The sequence below is a fragment of the Zalophus californianus genome, chromosome 1 (genome assembly GCF_009762305.2).
Source record: "Zalophus californianus isolate mZalCal1 chromosome 1, mZalCal1.pri.v2, whole genome shotgun sequence".
Lineage (NCBI taxonomy): Eukaryota > Metazoa > Chordata > Mammalia > Carnivora > Otariidae > Zalophus > Zalophus californianus.
In genome coordinates this window covers 151,938,079-151,962,142 of record NC_045595.1, presented here as the reverse complement: position 1 = coordinate 151,962,142, position 24,064 = coordinate 151,938,079, and the positions used below count along the sequence as shown (strand labels likewise).

Here is a 24,064-nt window from a genome sequence, read left to right as displayed (position 1 = left end):
TCATCAGTCTTTCAAACTGACCCCTTCTGTTCATTCCCAGTGCCACTCTGCCTGGGCCTAGGCCCGCTGCATATCCATCAGCCTCCTAGCTAATCCTCTTATTCCTCCTGGTGTTGGATTCACCATCAGGACACCTTGGGTTCTAGCTACAGCTAATGGGGCATTTTCTATTTAAAAGACAAATTGTGGAATTCCTAAATTAAGAGATGAGCTCACGGTGCATAAATAACAATATGCTGAGGTACTTCTGGTTTTCAAGCATTTAACTAATGTATTTTCAGTAATGAGGCTGTCCTTGGAATGTGTGGAAAGGATGAAAACCTCAAAATTATAACTCCCTAGCAATAAAGGAAAGGAAAGGGGCACCTGGGTGGCTCAGTTGTTGGGCATGTGCCTTCAGCTCAGGTCATGATCCCAGAGTCCTGGGATTGAGCCCCGCATCGGGCTCCCTGCTCAGGGAGCCTGCTTCTCCCTCTACCTGCCACTCCCCCTGCTTGTGTTCCCTCTCTCGCTGTGTCTCTGTCAAATAAATAAATAAAATCTTTAAAAAAAAAAAGGAAGGGAACTTGATGAGGTTGTCCTTTGTCCTAGGCTGAGCTGAGGCACTTCACTGCTCATAGCAATGCCACCACAGCCCCTGACAGTGTGCTTACACACAAGAAAGAACCAAGACAGAGACTCAGCGTGGTTCTGAATTCAAAATATGTTTATCTTTTTACAGCACCTTCTATTAACCTTGAATCCAGACTGTGTGATGTTTTGGTAAAAGCTTGCAATTAAAGAATGCAAAGTAGATATCGGGTGCCCAATTCCGTCTGTAGAAAATTAAATTTATTGCTGCAATTTGGAAGATATATTCTTATCAGAATGTTTAAAAACATTTAAAATGTTTCTGGCTAGTTCTGTTTGGGGTGGGTGGAGATTTGGGAAAATTATTGCAAGAAGGTTGCCTCTGAGCTGGGTGTTGAAGGGTGAGTAAGAAGCCATCAGGTAGATAATATTAGTGATGATGATGATGATATTCACAGAGCGTGTTAAATTGCAGAGTGCTTACTATGTGCTGGAGCCATGTTCTAAGCCACTAGTTCTCAAATTGTGGTCCACAAACCAGCAGCATCAGCATTACCTGGGAATTTGTTAGAAATCCAGATTTTCAGGCACCATCCCAGACCTACTGAGTCGGGTGGTCAACTCCAGATTATCTGATGCATGCTCAACTGTTGTACCATGTTGTATACATTAACTCATCTAATGCTCATGACAACCTTATGGGATAGATACGATTATGTCCATTTTATGACTGAAGGAATTGAGGTAAGTGATGAATTTGAGAATGAACCTAGGATTTCTAAGTCCAGAGAGAAAGGTGACTATTGGTTTGTGGCTTATTTTTAAAAAGACCTGTTTCTCCATATTCACTTTTCACTACTTCCGCACCCTCCCCAGTATGTTTGCTTTGAGAAGCTCCACCAGTATGACATGTTAGTTCTGTCTCTAGTCCTTTGAGTTGAACCTTCCTCTGCTGAGGCCTCACTTTTCCCTTGTCTATGTGGCAAATCTCAATCCTTGTTTATCCTCAAGACTACAGAGTTAATGGCTCCTGTAAAGAAGCCTTCCCCACCTTCCTGGATCCACTGGGAATAGTGCTAGACATAAATGCTCTGTCATTTCTTCTCCCACAGTCTTCATTCTTCTGGCCTGGTATTTATCTCCTTGTCTTATAAAATGCTAGTTGATATGCCTGCTCCAATAGAACAGTGCTTCTTGAGAGAAGGTGTTTTATCTTATTCATCATTGTTTGTTTCCTACCTGGCATTTGGTGAGCACTTAATAAATATTTGACAAATAAGTAGCTGAATAAATTACTCTATGAATTTTTAAGTAAGATTAAAATGTTCAATTGTCTATTTTAGGAAGGAAAATCTTGACAGCTGTGTGGAGCAAGATCGGAAGGAGAGACTAGATTAGCAACTAGAGTCCAAGTTAGGAGAGGGATGATAAAAACATGAGCTAGGGAATGGATGCAAGAAGTGTTTTAGAGGAGGAATTGTTAGGGGAGGGAAGAAGATGTAAGAAAGGGTAGATTTCTGGGGGAACAAAATGAGTGGGGTTTTTTCTTGAAGTTGTCAAGGGATAGCTAGAATTTCAGGTAGACAGGAATTCTGGTTCAGAATACCTGGGCCGGAGGTACAGATTTTGAAGTCATGTGTACATCGGTGTATACACATGAGCAACGTAGCTAGCTCTAGGAGAACAAGCTAAAGGTAAGCGGAAGGGAAACGAAGATTGATTGGATGTCTGTATGCACCAGACATTGGCATTTTCACATTTATTCCTTAAAATATCATGCAGCCTCATTTTCTCTTCACTCATATTACTTAACTCCCCAGCCAATACCTGTGGGCCTGGAACCATGCACAAACATCTTGTTGTTCATTTAGGCCCATCTGCCTGGAGAGCCCTTTTATTTACCTGGCATACTCTTCTTTGCCTTTCAGAACTATGCCCATACATATTCCTTTTATAGAGAGACTCACTATTGGGTTGCCTCCCCCAAACACCCAATCCACTTGTCATACTTTTGCCAGAGCAGTCTTTTTAAGTACATGAATATGATACCAGCCCCAAAAGAGGGTCCTGTTTATGGCAGGTGTTTCCCTTCTCTCTAGTAGAACACTCTAGGATACCAAATAGGTCTTTATGTTTGGTGATTTACTTAAAGACTGCAGGAGATTCGCCTGGAAATTCTAAAAAAGCTGCTGAGAAAGCGCGATGAGAATCAAAACGAAGTGAACATGAAGCACCTGAATGCCCGATGGTGTCAATTACAGGAAGCAAAGGAGGCAAAATTGGCACGGATTCAGCACACACACGTATCAGGTAATGGTGTAATATGAACAGTGAAGAGAATGGGAGGGTTGGCTTTGCTTTGAATCTTTGATCAAACCTGATTTAGATATAATTCTCTTGAGTAAAGGAGATGAATTATTTCTCAAAAGTAGAAGAGTGGAAGAAAATTCCTCACTAAGAAAGCCAAGTAATGATGTTCTAACAGGTAGTCAAGTTATTGACATTATGGGGTGAGTGTGTGTTTGTGTGTGGGGCGGGGTAAGTGTAAGGGGTTGGGCTTCCCATATTCATAGGTTGAAGTCCTGGATGGAGAGCCCCGAGAAACCTTTTTTTTTTGTTGTTATTGCTCTTAAATGAGACATTTAGACATCTTTTCTCCTGCTCACCCCCTTCCATGAAATTTTAATACCATGGATATACTGTTTATCTGTTTATGTACTCTATCTGTACACAGAAAAAGATCAGTCAGTGTATGATTAAGAATGACTATATAAAAATTTTGAATTAAAATTAAAAAAGGGGCATCTGCATGGCTCAGTTGGTTAAGTGTCTCACTCTTGATTTCAGCTCAGGTCATGATCTCAGGGTTGGGAGATCAAGCCCCACGTTGGGCTCCTCAGTGGGTGTGGAGCCTACTTAGGCTTCTCTCTCACCCTCTCCCTCTGCCCCTCACCGCCCCTCACCTCTATCTCTCTCCCTCTCAAAAAAATAATAAAAATTAAATTAAAAAATTTTAACTTATTAGTATTTAACTTTATAGTTTTATTTGCTTAGTAACTTTTAATTAATTTACTTATAAAATTGTAATGTATCAATTATATGTGCAAATTAGCAATTTCTATGCATAATAATCACAATATTTTAAAAAATCAAATTTGTTATTTTTCTAGCAAAAGTAGAACAATTATAAAACTTCCTTAAAATTATTCTCAGTGAACTTAACTTTTAATGTTTTCTTGATGTGAGAAAATAACTTTTAACTAGATGCTAGGTATGCCTGATCTGTAGATACTGTCAACAATTTCTTTTCAATACTTCACAGTACTAACGATGGGTTGACTAGCTTGCTTATTTTATTTTATTATTATTACATTTTTTTATTAATTCCTCCTGTCCCTCTCTCCTGCCCTCTGGGATCGGTCGCCTTCCAAATAAACTACCTGACACATGCCTTTGTCTCAGGCTCTGCCTTTGAGGGAACTAGGCTAAGACAAACCTCAAATGTCACTTCCTCAGGGAGGCCTTCAAGACCCCCCCCCATAAGTCGGATGCCTGTTATCTGCTCTGACTTATATGCCCCTGAACTTTTTGTGTGTGTGAGAAATTAACTTTTAACTAGCTGTGATATGCAGTTAGATATTGTCAACATTTTTTCATTTCCATACTTGATATAACTAATGGTGAGCTGACTAACTTTTGTAGCTAAATAACAAACTGAGGGTTGCTGGAGGGGAGGGGGTTAAAGGAGGGCACTTGAGGTAATATGCAACTGATGAATCACTAAATTTTACCTCTGAAACTAATAAAAAAAGAGATAAATAACAAAATGTAAACTATTTTTATTTAATTCCAAAACCCCAAGTCACACACAAAAGCATGGAGAATCAAACATAAATGCCCACAAGGCAGCAGTGGTGCCTGCAGCCGCCTCTTACAATAAGACTTTGCCATCCCACAGTATGATTTTGCACCCATTGGGAGTGCACAGTGTGGAGCCTTCGAACGTGGTGGCTCTGTGATAGGACTGAAAGAAAAGGAGCAGGCGGGGGGTAGGAAGCATGACTCCTTAGATGAGTCAACTCCAGTGTGCACAGCTGAGCCTTTTCCCTCTGACGGCCGAACAGTTCTGAAAGTTCTAAGCTGGGATATATTATGTTTTATTCTGTTGTTAGCCAAGATGGAAAGAGATTATTGAAGAACCTGTAGTCTTCCCTCCCTTGCAATTATTTTCCTAGGAGAAAATAATTCTCCAAATCTCTACTGGCCATTTTGGTTACTTTGAGTTTCTTTCATTAGTTTGACAAGCTCTTACTGAATACCCCTTCTTGCCTCAGAGCTTGGAATGCACTTATAAAAGATTTTTGATGAGTACCAACTGAGGATGCTAACTGACTCAGCTTCTGTCACTCCCACTTGTCTCATGATGCTCTGGGCCACACAGACGACAGACGTGGCTGCAGTGAGTGGTCATCATGAAATTCATTCAGTTCAGTAGCTTCCCTGTGAATAAAAGTAGAACTGGTTTATTATTATGCATTTATTCAGAACAATACTTTGAAGATAGTCACAGAGGTATGTTTTATTCTAGCAATCAGAAAACTTGTGGGAAAGGGAAAGAATATAGAAGGGAAGTTGGAGAGAAGGAATATCATCAGGGATTATTGTGATTATGCATCACAGGTCTATGGACCTCTGTCTCGTCTTGGTCGTTTCCCTGACAACAATTCAGAGGACTTTGTGGTAAAAAACCACTATCTCAACACCTATGAAGGTAAGCAATTTACATAATTACAAGTCCAGTATAAGAGGAGTATTGAAGTACTAGAAGGGAAGTATTAGATTAAAGGCTAAATAGCAAATAATATTTTCAAGAGAAATAGCAATGAACACATTTAATGTTATTAATATGAGTTCATACAAATCAATAAAAACTCCTAAGACCCAAGTAAATAAATGGATATACTGGGGCGCCTGGGTGGCTCCGTTGGTTAAGCTGCTGCCTCCGGGCCCAGGTCATGATCCCAGGGTCCTGGGATCAAGCCCCACATCGGGCTCCTTGCTCAGCAAGGAGCCTGCTTCTCCCTCTCCTCCCCACTCATGCTTTCTCTCGCTGTCTCTGTCTCTCATTCTTTCTCAAATAAATAAATAAAATCTTAAAAAAATAAGTAAATGGATATACTGTATAACAATATAGCAGTGTTTAGCTACTAAATATTTAAACATGTTGTGTCACTAATAATTCCTCATTTCACAAAAATGAAACTGAATAAACTTTTATACCAGGTTTACAAAGTAAGCAAGGAATATATCATGAAATCAGTCTTTAAGAAATGCTAGAAAACTAGTGGGCAAGAAAATGGATAACTAGGGGATACATTTATGGATTCATGGATTCATGGCCAAGATGATGAATTGATGGTGACAATGTTGAACTTGTAGCTCTGGCTGATCATCTCCAGAGCACGGTATGATAAATTGGCGTGTATCAATTATAGAATGGTGGTCCCATGTGTCATATGATCACTCATTTTCTGTTGGCTATTATCATAGAACTTATTACTTTTGTGTAGGGAAATATTTAATTAGAATGCATTTCTTGGGGCACCTGGGTAGCTCAGTCAGTTAAGTGTCTGCCTTCGGCTCAGGTCGTGATCCCAGGGTTCTGGGATCAAGCCCTGCATTGGACTCCCTGCTCCGTAGGGAGTCTGCTTCTCCCTCTGCCCCTTCCCCTGCTTGTGTGCTCTCTTTCTCTCTCTCTCAGATAAGTAAATAAAATCTTTAAAAAAAAAAAGAATGCATTTCTCATTTTATGGTCTAAATTACTGAGAATATGAGTTAATTATGCAGAAATTTGCTTTATACTTTGGGGCCACATCAATTATGTGAACTATATCTTATCAATAATTCTAAATGAAACCACTTGGCAAATAGCTACTAAAATTAACAATATGCCTTCAAAGCGCTAAATTTAATCACTGAATACTAAAATCATGTACTTCCTTCCTGTAGGATTAGTTGAACTTGAGTCATGTCTCCCAGATTTTGTGACACAACCCCGAATCAGACCTCCAAAGCCAAAAGTCGCTACCACGAAAGCTGGTTTTCTCAAGAGGGCAGCAAGGATGGACCATGAGTTGGCAGAGGTTCATAAGGTATGATGCCTATTCGTAGACAAGATGCTGTTAGTGGGACTTTCTCGCAGGGAAATACTACATCTCCAAAACTGCAATGTCCAGTAGTTCTCAACACATAACTCTACATCTTTTCTCCTCTCCAGATTTTTATCTTCTGGAAGTTGCCAGTGCTATGTTGAACCAATGTTTTTTCCCCTCATTTCAAACCATAGGAAAATCTGTTGGAGGCTCTTCTCCCCATTTGCAGAAGACATGTTACTTCCTAAAAGTGGTTCTGACTTTGGATCTACATAATAAAATCTGACACTACATTGAGGTGTAGCAAGTTTCTAGTGTTGGGAATTACTGCTGGTTTTAATAGTATAATAGGCCTCATTTTTTCCCTTTTAGATTTATTACCAGAGCATCAGGAAGAAAGGGAGTCACGTTCAAGTCCTCTCTAATCTGGTTTAAAGCTCAATTAAATGAGAAAGTGCAGTGGTTATCCCCATGAAACACAAATACACAGCGTCCACCAGCTGTGCTTGCTTTCCTTTTGTTAATTGGACTATAGGTATACAGACTCTAGAATTCATGATTTATGATCACGCTGCTCAGTCTTTAGCACGCATCAGAATCACCTAGAGGACTTGTTAAAACACATGTTGCTGGGCCCAACACCCAAAGTCTCTGATTCAGTAGGTCTGGGGTGGGGCTGGAGTATTTACAATGTGTTACAAGTTTCTAGGTAATGCTGATCTGCAGGAACTACCCCTTGAGACTCACTGGTTATGACATAATCTCATCACTGGTCCATGAATTTGTTTTTCAGTTGGTTTTAGTAATAGAATAAGAATCCACGGGAGCCCATACTCATATAAAAATTAGGACCTTGGGGCACCTGGGTGGCTCAGTTGGTTAAGCGTCTGATTCTTGATTACAGCTCAGGTCATGATGTCTACTGGGCATGGAGCCTGCTTAAGATTCTCTCTCTTCCTTCCTCTGCCCTTACCCACCCCGCAAGGCACGTGTGTGCTCTTTCTCTCTAAAAAAAAAAAAAAAAAAATAGGACTTTGACAATCATTCATGTATATCTTTGTGGTTCTTTCCCACCTCATCCCCCTCTCCATTTACCCATTCTGAACTCAGTGTTCATTATTCTCACTTTCTGTAAGTTTTTTTTCAAATACACTTTATTAGAGTATGGAAGTTCTGGTCTATTCCTAATTTACTAAAGCTTTTAATCATGTGTTCATGCTGAATTTTAGCACACGTTTTATCTGTTATCTATTGAGGTAATTATATATTTTTTCTTTTTAAAATTATTATAATAAGGAACATTTATAGTTTCTGGGGGTTTTTTTGTTTTTGTTTTTGTTTTACAAACAATCTGTCCTTACATACTGGGATGTACCTAATTTGGTCAAGGTGTTTTATTTTTAATACACTGTTGGGTATTAAGGAGGGCACTTGTGGGCGCCTGGGTGGCTTAGTTGGTTAAGCAACTGCCTTTGGCTCAGGTCATGATCCTGGAGTCCCTGGATCGAGTCCCACATTGGGCTCCCTGCTCGGCAGGGAGTCGGCTTCTCCCTCTGACCCTCCCCCCTCTCATGTGCTCTCTCTCTCAAATAAATAAATAAAATCTTTTTTTTTTAAAAAAAAAAGGAGGGCACTTGTTAGGATGAGCATGTGTGTTATATGTAAGTGATGAATCACTAAATTTGACTCCTAAAACCGATATTACATTATATGTTAACTAGAATTTAAATAAAATTTGAAAAAGAAAAAAAAATACGTTGTTGGATTTGATTCACTAATATGTTTTTCAGAATTTTGATTCCATATTCATGAGTGAAATGGCCTTATTTTTCTTTCTTATTTTGACTCCGTATGGCATTGGTGTCAGAGTTATGCCGGTCTTCTGAAATGACTGCAGAGTATTCCTTCTTTTCTACTTTTGAAAAGAGTTTAAATAAGTTTAAGATGATCTATTTCTTCAGTTTGGTAGAATATTCATATTAAAATTATCTGAGACTGATGTTTTCTTCATGGGAAAATTCTAACTACTCCTTCAGTTTCCTTACTACTTACAGAACTGTCTGCATTATTTTGGTAAATTACATTTTCTTTCTTATTTTAATTTCTTTTTTATTATTTTTATTTTTTTAGGGAGGGAGAGAAGAGGGGGGCTGGAGAGGGGCAGAGGCAGAGGAAGAGAGAGAAATCTTAGGCAGGCTCCATGCCCAGTGCAGAGCCCAATGCGGGGCTCAATCTCAGGACCCTGAGATCATGACGTGAGCCAAAACCAAGAGTTGGACACTTAACCGACTAAGCCAACCAGGTGCCCTGGTAAAATACATTTTCTTTTTAAAGTTTATTGCACCTAACTTTTCATATTTTTGACATATGGTTGTTGATAGTATTATTTAAAATCTTTTTAGTGTTTGTGGTATCTATAATCATGCCTACTTTTTTCATTCATAATATTATTTATTTGTGCTTTCATTCTTTTTCTTATTCAGTTTTACTGGAGGCTTATTAATTTTCTTGGTATTGTTTTTCCAAAGAATGAAATTTTGACTTTGTTGGTTTTTTCTACTATATATATTTTTTCAGTTGCAGTCACTCCCATTCATATATATCTTTCTTCTTTTTGTTTTGTACTTCTCTTCCTAACTTAAAGTAGACATGTAGCTCATTAATTTTCAGGCACTCATCAGTTTTATAAAAGTATTGAAGGGTAAGCATTTCCTTCAAAACACGGGTTGTGCTATAGTCCATTAGTTTTGATATGGACTGTTTATCAATATTAGTATCTAATTTGTTTTTAAAGATTTTATTTATTTATTAGAGAGAGAGAGAGAGAGAGAACACAAGCAGGGGGAGTGAGAGAGAGAGAAGCAGGCTTCCCACCGAGCAGGGAGCCCGATGCGGGGCTCAATCCCAGGACCCTGGGATCATGACCTGAGGCGAAGGCAGACGCTTAACGACTGAGCCACCCAGGCACCCCTAGTATCTAATTTTTTAAAACATCTGCTATGGTTCTTGAACCTGTATTTAAGTTTTTAAATTTCCAAATATGCAGGAATTTTAACTCATTTTTAAGAATTTATTTATTTGACAGAGAGACACAGTGAGAGAGGGAACACAAGCAGGGGGAGTGGGAGAGGGAGAAGCAGGCCTCCCGCTGAGCAGGGAGCCCGATGTGGGGCTTGATCCCAGGACCCTGGGATCATGACGTGAGCCGAAGGCAGACACTTAATGACTGAGCCACCCAGGCGCCCTAAGTTTTAACTCATTTTTGAATTAACTCCTAACTCCTTTACTTTGTGGTCAAGGATCCCTATTCTTTGAAACTTAGTGAGGCTTGTCTTGTGAACTAGTATATGAGTTTACATATAAAATAATCTAAGTCCACCTTCAAATAATACTCTCACTTTACATGCAGTGCAGGTCCCTTATAGCAGATTAGTCCCCATTCATCCCTACTGTCCCTGTGGCATTGCTGTCATTCACCTCACGGATCCATATGCTATAATAGCCCAATACATTCTTACTCTCATTGCTTTAACAGTTATATTTTGGATCAATTAAAAATAAGAAAAAACAGTTTATTTTACTCCATTTATTCTTTCTATGCCACTGTTCCTTTCTTTATAGAAATGCAAGTTTCTGACCTATGTCACTTTGCTCTGGCCTGGAAAACTTGTTTTACCATTTATTATAGGGAAGGTCTCCTGGCAATGAACTCTCTGTTTTTGTCTCAGGAAGTCTTTATTTCTCCTATATGATTATTTTAAGGTATAATTCACATACCATTAAATTCACTGTTTTAAAATAAACAGTTCAGTTGCTTTTAGTATACATATACACAAGATTGTTCAACCATCACCATTATCTAATTCTAAAACATTCTCATTATCCTGAAAAGAAACCACATACCCAATAGGAGTCACTCCCAATTACCTTCTTCCCCCTAGCCCCTGGCAACCACTAATCTTTCTTTTTCTCGATTTGCCTATTCTGGACATTTCATATAAATGAAATCGATGTATGGCCTTTTGTGTCTGCTTCTTTAACTTAGCATGTTTTCAAAGTTCATGTTGTAGCAGGTACCTCATTACTTTTTATGACTATATGATAATTCCATTGTGTGGATATATCACATTTTGTTTACCTGCTCATCAGTTGATACAGTTGGTAGAAATCTGAGTTGTTTCTACTTTTTAACTATTATAAATCATGCTGCTATGCACATTTGTGTACAAATTTTTGTGTGGACATAAGTTTTTCAGTTCTCTTGACTCTATACCTAGGAATGGAATTCCTGGGTCACCAGTTAATGGTTTTTCTTTTTGAGGAACTGCTAGACTGTTTCAAAAGTGTCTACACTGTTTTACATTCCCACTGGGAATGTTCGAGGAATCTGATTTCTCCGTATTTTTGCCATCACTTATTACTGCCCATCTTTTTTATTATAGCCATCCTAGATCACCCAGTGAGATACCTGGGTGGTATCTCATTGTGATTTAGATTTGCATTTGTCTAATGATTAATGAGTTTTAGCATCTTTTTCATGTGCCTTCCAGTCATTTGTATATCTTTTTTTTTCCTTAAGATTTTATTTATTTGAGAGAGACAACATGAGAGAGAGCGCGAGCACGAGTCAGGGGAAGGGACAGAGGGAGAGGGAGAAACAGGCTCCCTGACGCAGGACTCGATCCCAGGACCCTGAGATCATGACCTGAGCCGAAGGCAGATGCTTAACAACTGAGCCACCCAGGCGCCCCAACTGGGTGGTCTTTTTATTGTTTATTATAGACATTACTTTTAATGTCTATTGTTGAGTTGTAAGAGTTCTATATATATTCTGAGGACTATACCGATGTCAGATATATGATTTGCAGATTTTCCTCCCATTCTGTGGGATGTCTTTTTACTTTGATAGTATCCTTTGAAACAGGTAAGTTTAAGATTGTGATCTTTTCAGTTTTGAATAATGATTTTATTGTGTGTAGAATTCTAGGTTGGTCAGGGTTTTTTTCAACACTTCAGATTTCACTGCACTCTGCATGGATGGTTTAAGATTTTATTTATTTGAGAGAGAGAGAGAGAGAATGAGCAGGGAGAGAGGCAGAGAGGGAGGGGGAGGGAGAAGCAGACTCCCCACTGAGCAGGGAGTCCGATGTGGGGCTTGATTCCAGGACTCTGAGATCAAGACCTGAGCCAAAGGCAGAGGCTTAACTGACTGGGGCAGTCAGACATCCCACATGAATGGTTTCTCACTAGAATTCCACTGTAAATTTTATCTTTGTTCCTCAGTAGCTAAGGTGTGTTTTCTCTCTGGCTTCTTTCAAACTTCTCTGTCTTTGGTTTTCTCTAATATTATATGCCTGAGATGTTTTTGTTTGTATTTTGTTTTGTTGTTTTTTAAGGTCTTGCTTGGTGTTCTCTAAGCTTTCTGGATCTGTGGGTTGGTGTTTGTCATTACTTTAGGAAAGTTTCCAGCCATTATTATTTCAAATGTTTATTCTGCATTCTCTCTTTCTTCTCCATCTGGTATTCCAGTTACACCTATTACTCCTTTTGATATTGTCTCACAGTTTTTGGATGTTTTGTTCTATTTCTTTGTTTCTCTTCTTTGCATTTCAGTTTGGGAAGTCTTTATTGACATATCTTCAAGTTCCTGGATTCTTTTTTTATCTGTGTTGAGTCTACCAATGAGCCCATTGACAGCATTCTTCATTTCTGTTATGGTGTTTTGACTTCTAGCCTTTCCTTTTGATTCTTTGAGTTCTATCTCTGCTTTCATTACTCATTTGTTCTTGCATGTCATCTACCTTTTCCATTAGGGCCATTAACATATTAATCATTGTTGTTTTAAATTTTCTGATAATTCCAACATTTATGTCATATCTGACTCTGGTTTTGATGGTTACTTCTCTCTTTAGACTGTGGTTTTGTTTTGTTTTTTTCTTGCGTTTGGAATGCCTTTTAGCTTTTTTTGTTGATAGCCTGACATCTGTTATCAAGCAATAAGAACAGAGGTAAATAGGCTATAGTGTGGGATTTATATTGATCTGGCTAGATGTTGGGCTGTGCTTAATGTTTGTTGTAGCTGATATTGTCAGAGGATTCGCATTCTTTTATTGTCCTTGTTTTTATCTGTCCTCTTGGCTTTGGGATGAGATGCCATTATATGGAGTCTGTCAGTTTGGAATATTGGTTTGAATTAAAGAGAGTCATTAAACATTAGGTTTACGTCCAATGTATCTGCTTAGTCTTATGGTTACATTATTTTGAGAATCCAGACTCATAGAAATATGAAGATACAGGTGATATAAGTCTTAAAAAATACTGTATGAGCTATGTCATAGTAATCATGGAAGAGAAATATCTAGAATAGTATAAAATAATTTCCACAGTACAGTATTTTCAGGCTATTCTTGGTATAATTTAGGTTGGAATATATTTTTGAAAAATTATTAAATTGCTTATGTCCTAAAGCAGATTAAAAGAGTGTACCAATGAGTTCTTTCTTCTGTTTATGGAAACCATGGATTGAACTCAGTTGCCTAACCTGTTTGTCTTTTAAGCATGTTAAAATGTATTGTTTGGTAACAGCATTTCCTTGATATTCTCATATTCATTCATATTACCGACCCCCCGTGCCTCTCTCTCTGAGAATTTTACCTTTCAAGACAATAAGATTGAAGGAATTCTCAAACATTTTTATTTGTTGGTTTATTATACTTTTCATTGGACTTCTTGATCAAACATTTTTCTTGTAACTGTGAAAATCCAATTGCTGTTTTTCAAAATTTAAATTGTTTCTTTTATATTTAGAATTTATTTACTGACTGGGAAAAATATCCACATAGTTCAAAATTCATGAATTATACAAGAGTATTAAATGTAAACCTTCTGTCCCTGTCTCTCAGCTATGCAGTTCCTTCTTTGGAGGAAACCAGTGTTTTTTAGTTTCAGATCTTTCCTTCCAGAGATATCTTACAAGCAAATATATTTGTATCTATAGATCTCTCTATACAAGCAAATATATTTGTATCTATATATCTCTCTATATGTAGAGATATGCACATGTGTATGTATATATTTAGAAATATATAAAAAAATACAAATACCTGTAAGTATCTTCTTAAACTTTTTTACACAAATGTTAATATATAATACACACTGTTCTGTATTTTTATTATTGTGCTTCTATTATTTAATATATCTTGGAGATCATCCCATAATTGTGTTACATCATTTTTTTTGCACGATGTGTCATCATATAAATGTACCACATCTACCCAGTTCCCTCTTGATGGATATTTGTATTGTCCCAACTTTTTTGCATCAAAAATAATGCTGCATTGAGTAATCTTGTTTCCATATAATTTGGTACATGTATGAACATATCTAGAAGAAGATTCCTAGACATGAATTGCTGGCCCACAATATACCTGCATTTATAGTTTTGATGGCTACTGACAAATTTTCTTATATAAGTGATGTACTAATTGCTGAATGTGTGAGAGTGCCTGTTTTCCCAGATCCTTACCAACATATTATGAATGATTGGTCTTAAAATGGTTTCATGTGGTGCTCTTCAGGGCAAGGCATTCAGGAGATGCCAGAGTTTAGAATTATTAGTTTTTAGACTGCTGCTGCTTCCTGGTGATTCAGTAGCCATAGTTATTGTAGGGCTGGTCTATATTAGAGCTGTTATGTATTTGGTGTCGGTTTTATTTTGTAGAAACTCAGGGGTTCTGTTAAAACCACAATAATTTCTTGTGGTTTCAAATTTTACTCCACTTGTCTATTTTTTATTAATTTCAAGTTTTGGCTTAGTACTTATTTTATCACTTCTCTCTGCTGTCTGTGGGAAAACTAATGTAAAAATTATATGATGAAAAACATGATTCTAAAGTATGATCTTTAAATGACAGAGACCAGACTTTTTTATATTTTTAAGTTAAAAGTATTTCCCTATGGATGAAAATAGAACTAATGAACAAAACCTTATGTCATATATAATTTGGGGGACTTTTGGTGATCAAAAGTAAAATCAATAAAAATGTATGTTGAAATCAAAACACACACACAAACACACTCTTTCACAAGGAAACAAGTTCATTTTCAGAAAACGTGAGGTGCAGGCCTTCATGGTCAAAGGAAAGCTCTTTCTTCACTAGGAGACAGTTGCCATTTAATGCTCCTCAGTTCCATACCAATATTTCCGTCACTTGTGGCACAGGGAAATTTTCTATTGCCCAGGCACTTATTTTAAACAGCTTATTGGCTTTTGTGGAGGAATAGGAGTTGGGGGTTTTGCTTGCATACACGCAACAAAAGCTTTTAAAATCTCAAAAAAAATTTTGTATAAATCCTCCAAATCTTTGATTAAAATGGATAAACCTAGCTTATGTACCCAGTTTATTCAATGTTAGCTGATGTTTAGGGAGTATCATACCATCCCTTGGGTCATACAGGCACCCAGTTTTGGCCTTTCTCAAACTGTCCTAGCATAGCCATAGTGAAGATTATTTCTGATCGATATTCGATCTGTGGCCTAGATCGAGTAGTGGAAAAAAATACAAAGGTAATAAATGACGCTAGTTGGTGTTATTCCAGGCAATATTGGATAAGAAGAATAGAGTTCTTGAACCAAAGAAAGTTCTGCGCTTTCTTCAAAGAAAGGCTCTACCTCAACCTCGGCTTCCAACTCCAACCTTGGAAATGAGTTCCAATGTAAGTTTGAAACTTTATTTGAAATGCTAAATCCAGTATTGCTGTCTGTTTATTCTTATACTTTGGGCTAAAAACAAACCTAATTTAATAGGGTTACCTTTTCAAGATCTGACTTACATGGCATTTTTTCTTATGCTTCAAACATCAGACACACACAAATAAGCAAAATGAAATCTTCCTAAGAAAAATAGGCATCAGAAGGTAATCCTCATGCATGTCAAATAAAAAAAGACCGAATGATGATCAGTTACCATAACCATCTTGCCACATGGGGAGGTGGCTATGACAGCTGGAGTCAGAGAGGAGTGAAGTGCCAGAGATGTCATGAGGACAGGCTGGCTTCTGAGATAGACTGGCTCCAAGAGTTCACCCTGACCAGGGTCATACCTTACCTTCATAGATCTCCAAACTCAGTTTGGGCAAGGTACCAGAGTCAGTCAGGATTTAGGACAGATTTGGACTAGACAGCACCCCCCCCCCCGCCTCCAAGAAACTGCTAGAGATGCCACAGTACAGATGTACTGCTTGACAAAAGGATAACTACCTGCCTGGTAGATGAGGATATTCTTCTTAGCAGCCCTTCTTCTCAGCCCACTATCTCCCAGTATAGGGCAGTTCTCACAAGACGCCAGATCCTATTGAGAATGTTGTGCTTTGTCAGAGGGAGGGATGTTGACAGGAGATCTCACTAGCGCTCCTGAAGGGTCCACCTGTGTGGAGACATTGCTCCAGTACTCCCACTGACTGACCAGTATGTGCTTCTGGACATCCCCCTTTCTAGACTTTGTGCCAGTCACTCCCTGTGGTTAACACATTGTCTTGCATGTGTTTATGCTATTGATTTCTGTTGCTTTCTTTCGCATTCAGAGCCACTTTAAGTTGATTTGCAGGCTCTGCTTTCTGCTTTTGACACATAGTTACTTAAGGTGATTTTTGTAGATGGTTAATCTTGTCCATTCTGATTTTACCAGCTTACCTAAATTCTGTGAGAAGCACCTTACTCTAGACTCTGACACAGGCTAGCTGTATTCCTTGTCTACTCGCGATTAAACATGAAAAAACTATTGCAAAATGGATGTTATAAGCAATACTTGTTGAAGTATTGAAGAAAGATTTTACTGGAAAGGAGTATAGAAAAATGAAAATGGCTTAATTTGTACGGATAGAATGAATTTTTTGCTTTTGGTATGATTTTTTAATGATGTCTTATGATAAAAAATTTTAGCAATACAGTAAGTAACATTTAAAATACTGTATGTTCAATGAGAGTGTAGGCCTTATTTATTTCTCTTTAAATCTTTCTGGTATCTAGCACAGTCTCTTTTGCTTGATCTAAGTCTTCAAAAAACTATTTGAGGGGCGCCTGGGTGGCTCAGTTGGTTAAACGACTGCCTTCAGTTCAGGTCATGATCCCAGGGTCCTGGGATCGAGCCCCGCATCGGGCTCCCTGCTCAGCGGAAAGCCTGCTTCTCCCTCTCCCACTCCCCCCACTTGTGTTCCCTCTCTCTGTCTCTCTCTCTGTCAATTAAATAAATAAAATTAAAAAAAAAAACTATTTGATGCTGACCGCTGCTCTTCTCAAGCTGCTTGGTTCTTACTTTGTTCTTTTAGGAAGAAGAAGATACAGAGATGGCTGTGATCTACCTTCAAAAGTTACTCCGGGGAAGAGTCGTTCAGAACACGGTATGTAGGGTCCAACCACTGGTCCTGTGCTTCTCCTTTGAGAATAGATTTATAGAATGCATATGTACTTGGTTCCTTGGGGTGAATTCCCTCTTGCACCCTGCTGTCTGATGGAACTATATACTCTTTTTTTTTTTTTTTAAGATTTTATTTATCTGACAGAGACACAGTGAGAGAGGGAACACAAGCAGGGGGAGTGGGAGAGGGAGAAGCAGGCTTCCCGCCAAGCAGGGAGCCTGATGCGGGGCTCGATCCCAGGACCCTGGGATCATGACCTGAGCCGAAGGCAGACGCTCAATGACTGAGCCACCCAGGTGCCCCTGGAACTATATACTCTTGAATTACCTACCCATTCCCTTCTACTGTCATAGTTTGTCCAAGTGGGTGCCCGTGTCAAGGAGAGAAAGGACCTGCCTGCTGTTTGTCACAGTTGTAACCAAGGCAAAGTGAAATTAGTACCTTCCTTAGAATCACTAAATCCACCACTTTTCTTACCTGAACTTGGACTTACTTTAAAAAAGTTCATTTATTTAAGTAATCTCTACACCCAACATGGGGCTTGAACTCATGACTGCCTGAGATCAAGAGTTGTGTGCTCTACCGACTGAGCCAGCCAGGTGCTTCTGAATTTTGACTATTAAGGCATCACAGACCAAGCGGATTCCCTAACTTTCCACAAAGTCATAATTATTTGAGTTTGTGTATAGCTAGCAATACCTGAATAATAGATAGCTAAGTAATACTAACTAGAGTTTTGAACCCATACCATAAGCTCACATTATATATTCTTTGCTTTACATATATCATCTCGTTTTTTCCTATCAGTTACCCATTTTTTTTTTTAAAGAATTTATTTATTTGAGAGAGAGAATGAGATAGAGAGCATGAGAGGGGAGAGGATCAGAGGGAGAAGCAGACTCCCTGCTGAGCAGGGAGCCTGATGTGGGACTCGATCCCGGGACTCCAGGATCATGACCTGAGCCGAAGGCAGTCGCTTAACCAACTGAGCCACCCAGGCGCCCCTATCAGTTACCCATTTTATAGGCAAGCGATGTGAGTCTGAGATTATATTACCTGGTAGCAAATTCAACTCTGGTCTTCCTACACTTATCTTAGCCAAAAGGCCGAGAAGCGATCAACTCTGGTCTTCCTGACTGTAAAGCCTTCGCCACATTATTTGTGCAAGCACACTTCAATTTTAAAATGGACTGATTACAAAGCACCAGCAAAAAAATTTTTTTTCTCCTTATACAGCTGTAACTCATAAGAGACTCAGTTATAATTAGTATGTCCAGGGAAGCTGGGTGAGCATCTTGTGTTCAGCATTATTCTCTACTCTTCTTGAGTATTTCCCCAGTAAAAATGTCACAACACATTACGTATTACAAACCAGGGGCAGATCTCTTGGTAGAGAAAGCATGGCTGTGAAAAATACCATCCTCGGGTGTCTTAGGGAAGGAGCACAGAAGATGAAGGGGAGGGTCTAGTTTCTTAATATGACCCTAGAGTAACTGCTTTGTTTTTGAGAGGCATTTTGAGAAACCGAGTAAACAGCTGCTAAGTAAACTCTTCCTCCACCTCAGCAGCGGGAGAACTCTCAGCTCTGGGGAGCACCCCTGCTCTGGCGCGAAGGCAGAACCGAACCCCCCGTTCGCGAGTGCCTCACCAGTCACTGCATGAGTCCTAGAGGCGCACACAGGGGATGCCAACTCGCAAGTCTCTTTCTGATTTGATTTGATACAGATGTTTGAAGGGAAGGAGAAGCGACTGGAGTTGATCCAGGAGCTGCGCACCAGCCACGCACTGCAAGAGGACGACAGGCTGCTGAAGAAAGCCGAGAAGCAAGTGACTCTGGCCTTACAGCGGCAGAGGAACTTGCACGAGCACAAGGTTCTTTCCTGTTCTTTCTCGTTGTGTTGTCTCCCCGGATTTTTATTCTTGCACAAGCGGCAGTATCACAACAGTAAATGAAATGACAAAAACACCCCCCAGGCCCATCACTCTGTCACAGCCGGCATTTTTAAACAGTGCTGCCTCAGTGCAGAATTGGAATGGGGTGTGCCCTCACTGAACTGAATATGGTCTTATTTTATTTGCAAAAAAAAAAAAAAAAAAAATCCCACATTTTAAAAAGGTTTTTCCTTCCAATTTTCTTAAATATTTGGTGATTCTACTGTATTTTAGTGGGAGCTCAGCAGAATGAAAAGTAATAAAAGCAAAAAAGAGATATAAGATTTATTTCAAAATATCGGCACTTGTTTATGAGTTTTGGAGCTGGTTAAACTGCATATTAAATATGTTAATATCTCATGGTATTCTCTGACTTTCATCAGTCTCACCTGACAACAGCTGCTAATTGCTGCTCTACCCCAACAATTGTAAATGTTTTCCTATTTTCTTCTGGCATTTGTCCATGTATACGGTTTTTAATGTTGCTGACTACAGAGTAGACATGCTTTTACTATCTCTCCCACTTACCTGTAAATCAACATGAAAAAGAATCAATTTACAGAGAGTTTAGTGTTATAAGAAAGCTAATAGTGAAGTTAATATAACCCACCCTTAGTAACGCACATAACGCTTGTGCCATGTGGGACTGGGCACAAAGGGTAAGCAGCTTGAAAATGAGCACGTTATTCCTTTTACGTGACGCCAGGCTTGTGGATGGCCTCTGAGCTTGGGGTTGATGGTGTAGGGGAGGGAAGAAGAAAGCCACAGGCTGTGAGACCCAACAGAGGGACAGAGAAAGAACAGAGTCTCTGAATCTGGACGTCTGAGGGTCCTGGAAATGATAGAGACCGGGCTGAGCTTCTGTTCAGATGCAAGCAGGATGCCCTGGAAGCACCAGGATAGAAAAATGCCCTCCTTGGCCCTTTGAAATTCCTGATTATAGACTTTATTAGCAGGTGCACCTAAGCCAGTCCAGGCTTTTTACCTCAGCTGTCCCAGTTAGTAGGTAAATACTTGACTGATAGCATGCGAGCTAAGAGCTAAAGGAGGAGTTGGAAAGAGAGCTGTCACTTAGCAAAGGACTCGCCCTGCTTACCTTCCGCTGTACCTAGATACACCAATGATACGCAGGAGTGTGAGGGAGGGGGCACCTCACTTCTGTCTCCGGCCGATCTCTTCTTTCCTCCTGTTTTCTGTGGGGAATAGTACAGAAAATGCACAGTTCCCAATTTTGTAATGCACTGCATGATATGATCACAGAAAAATCACCTTCCTAAATATTTTTACTTTATTTTCAAATTAGATTATACTAGCTTAGCATACTCAAATTTCTTGCTGCGGGAGGGGGCTGGATGTGAACAGGTAGCCATCTTGGGATTTTTAAAGGTTGCATCTGCCGACAGGCTGCTGAAGAAAGCCGAGAAGCAAGTAAGTGACTCTGGCCTTACAGCGGCAGAGGAACTTGCACGAGCACAAGGTTCTTTCCTGTTCTTTCTCGTTGTGTTGTCTCCCCGGATTTTTATTCTTGCACAAGTGGCAGTATCACAACAGTAAATGAAATGACAAAAACACCCCCCAGGCCCATCACTCTGTCACAGCCGGCATTTTTAAACAGTGCTGCCTCGGTGCAGAATTGGAATGGGGTGTGCCCTCGCTGAACTGAATATGAACTCAACTGAGGGAGCTTGTGATCCTGAGACAAGGAGAGAATCCATAAATGTGAGGCACTCTTAGTGTGGCCCTTTCTTTCCACCTCCCCCATCATATAAGTAAAGCTGAACTTTGTGGTTAGGAAGTATGTGTGGGCTGGGAGGAGGCGAGGGAGGATATTGGGGCTAACGTCCACGCTTGAATGATGGTCCCACACGGTAGCCTCACCACCTTTGAGACCTATGTGGGTTTCCTCCCTTCAGATACAAACCAGAGAAGAACCCAGCATGGCAAGAACTGCCAGGGCTGAGGGAGCATATGACTGGGAGAAGGACCCTTTCCCTTAGACCTGAGGATAGGAAAAGGAACAAGATGAAGTTGCAAAGGATTCAATCTTCTTAAACACTTTTATTCTCCATGTGTCAAAGCCGGACAGATGGATCCATAAATAGATACTGTGGCTTATTCCTGCCAGAGAACTCCAGGCCCCAACTTTACCTCAGTGATTACATAGACCTGTAGGCTTTTTCCGGCTCTGTTTCAAAGATAGTTCTTAATGACTTTGAAGTTATTTAAAAGAATATAGTACCACAGTTTTCTACTTTCATACTATTCAAGATCTTAGAATTCCCCAAACTTGTGTGAAAGGACCAAGCATTAAAAAATTAAAAGGTGTCATGAGTGAATTTCTAGAAGACTCTTTTATTGAACTCCAGAAAAAATTTTTAATAAAAACCTTGACATTTCCCTTCATGTCTGGGAAGATAGAAGTACCTTCTGGATAAAAATGAAAGAAGAAAACCAATTTGTGTGGATATTAACAAATGTTTTGCTAAATCCCCCTCATAATTTGAGGGCTGTAATCTGTCAGTGACTGAGCGATCCACTTTCTCATGTCTAAGTTTGTATCGTAAGTTTTCTTAGTAAGAGCCCTTGGGATGACACCAACCTAGTGATAATATTCCTAATAAACACTAAGTGCATTCTGAAAGTGAAGTGATTGTCACGAGTTCTGGGTAATCCAGCATCCCTCCTTATACATCCCCATGCTTAGCAGAATTTGTATCCTTGAAAATTTACTATTATTTTTAAGGTCTCACTGGTTGAAAACCATTTGGCTGGACTGGAAGGAAGGGCGCTGGCGGACATGTTTGACTTCCTGTCCAAAGAGCTGGTGAGACTGCAGGAAGAGAGGAGGATCCATGCTTTTGCCATGCTGGCCGAGCGGCAGCGGAGGATGCGAGAAGCTGAAGAGAGTGGTCGGCGCCAAGTCGAGCAAAGGCGGCTGCGGGAGGAGGACCAGATATTTAAGGAGGCAAGTGGGGGCGCAGCTGGATGTCTGGAAGCTACTTGTAAGGAGCCACATCAAAGCAGAGGGAACTCATGATATGAAATGGCACTTGTTTTTGTTTTTCATTGTGTTCTACAAATATGTACTGAGTTCCTACGATATGCTAGGCACTGTGGGATACTTCGGAGGGGAGAAACCGGACATGGTCCCTTTTCTCCTGGAGCTTAATTACTATTTAACATGCAAATATGTGTAGAATTAGAAAATATAGTAAGTTTCCTGAAGCAAACAGGTGGGCCCCAGTGACACATTTTAAACAGGTTACTCTGCTTGCTGTGTGGAGAACAGGCTGGAAGGAGGACAGAGTGGAAACAAGGAGATCAGGAAAGAGGCTGTGGAAGTGGTTAAGGTCAATGAGAAACAGGAAGAAGTCAAGGAAGATGTCCAGTTTCTGGCTTAAGCAACTGGGGAGATGATAGTACTGTTTTTTGATGTGGGAAAGCGGAGCATGGAATTAATTTAGGGGCAGGGCTGGAATCAGGAATTTGATTTTTATTAGGTTCGAGACATTCTAGTGGAGGTGTCATTTCAGCAGGTGGATCGACAAGATGGAATTTAGAAGAGAGGTTTTGGCTAAAGATATAAACTAGAGCACCAGGTTAGTAAGTTGGAATTCTGACCAAGACATAAGGGGTATGAAATTCCAGAGGGAGCAAGATGTAAGTTCAGAGGAAGTTCAAGGAGCTAGTAATATCTCAAAGCACTCCCCCTCATCAAGAATATAAAAGCGCAAGTGTTAAAATTGGCGGGGATTTATGAAGAAGATTCCTTTAAAGGGAACTGTGCTATGACTACCCATCCTACTCCCCAACACACACACTCACACACACACAACCAACACACACACACCAACACACACCAACACACACACACCAACACACACACACCAACACATACCAACATACACACACCAACACACACACCAACACACACCCCAACACACACACGCCAACACACAACACACACGCCAACACACACGCCAACACACACCCCAACACACACACCAACACACAACACAAACACACCAACACACAACACACACCCCAACACACACACCAACACACAACACACACCCCAACACACACACACCAACACACACCAACACGCACACAACACGCACACCAACGCACACCAACACACACACCAACACACACCAACACACACACCAACACAACACACCGACCCCCCCACACACACCAACACACACCCAGAGGTTGGTTTCTTTTCCTGTAGTCATTGGCGAGCTTGATATGTATTCTTTCAGTTAGGGTGTCTAACCCCCTAAGAATGGGGAGGAGGGGAGCTGGGCCAGCTGGCTGCTTTGGGGGTGGGCACAGATGAGGCCATATGGGTGGCTAGCACACCCAGAATATGTCAAGGCAAAGGCTGTGTGGGGGTCTCCCCTGGACCAGATGTGGGCCACACGGGAAAGAGAGATAGAACCAACCTGGACCTTAAAAAATTTCCTGTCCAAGAGGGTTGTCTGAATTGTATGTGTGGATACTCAGTTTAAAAAAAAAAAATGCGTCCATTTGAGATCTTCTTACTTGATCTGCGATTTTCAGGATTTACCCAATTCTTATGGAATTAGGATTCATGAATATTATTTGTTGTGTGTGTGTTTCAAGTTTTTTTTTTAAACCAAACAGATTGCTCTCCCTCTACATAGATTAAGAATTTTTGAGTTACATATGGTCAGTGGCAGATCATCTACAATGTGTAACAGTCTACAATCCATATTCTAGCTATTTATGATTGCATACTTAGGAAAACTGTAAAGAAAAGGGAATGTTTACCATAAAATCATGACAGTAGAAAGGATCTGTGGTCAGGAAAAACCCATAGCAGCCTTCTAGAATTCTAGCAGTGGCTGCATGGGTACTGGCTTTCCCCTAATTCAGTGCATAGTACATTTCTCACTGTGCACTTTTGAAAATGTGTGTTCTGGTTCACAGTTTCAGAAAGCTTAAAAAAGCAGGAGTCCAGGGTATGA

General features: G+C 39.9%; 1 protein-coding gene across 5 annotated transcripts in view; it reads left to right on the top strand.

Moving 5' to 3' along the window:
• Positions 1–24,064, top strand: part of CFAP91 (cilia and flagella associated protein 91) — a 113,029-nt gene that overhangs the window by 52,892 nt on the left and 36,073 nt on the right. For all 5 annotated transcript variants that reach the window (XM_027586283.1, XM_027586286.1, XM_027586284.1 and 2 more), the window contains 7 exons: positions 2,723–2,880; positions 5,159–5,341; positions 6,580–6,722; positions 15,321–15,437; positions 17,049–17,120; positions 18,864–19,010; positions 21,814–22,035. In XM_027586283.1, the coding sequence (XP_027442084.1) occupies positions 2,723–2,880; positions 5,159–5,341; positions 6,580–6,722; positions 15,321–15,437; positions 17,049–17,120; positions 18,864–19,010; positions 21,814–22,035 (1,042 nt within the window). The remainder of the gene's footprint in view (positions 1–2,722; positions 2,881–5,158; positions 5,342–6,579; positions 6,723–15,320; positions 15,438–17,048; positions 17,121–18,863; positions 19,011–21,813; positions 22,036–24,064) is intronic.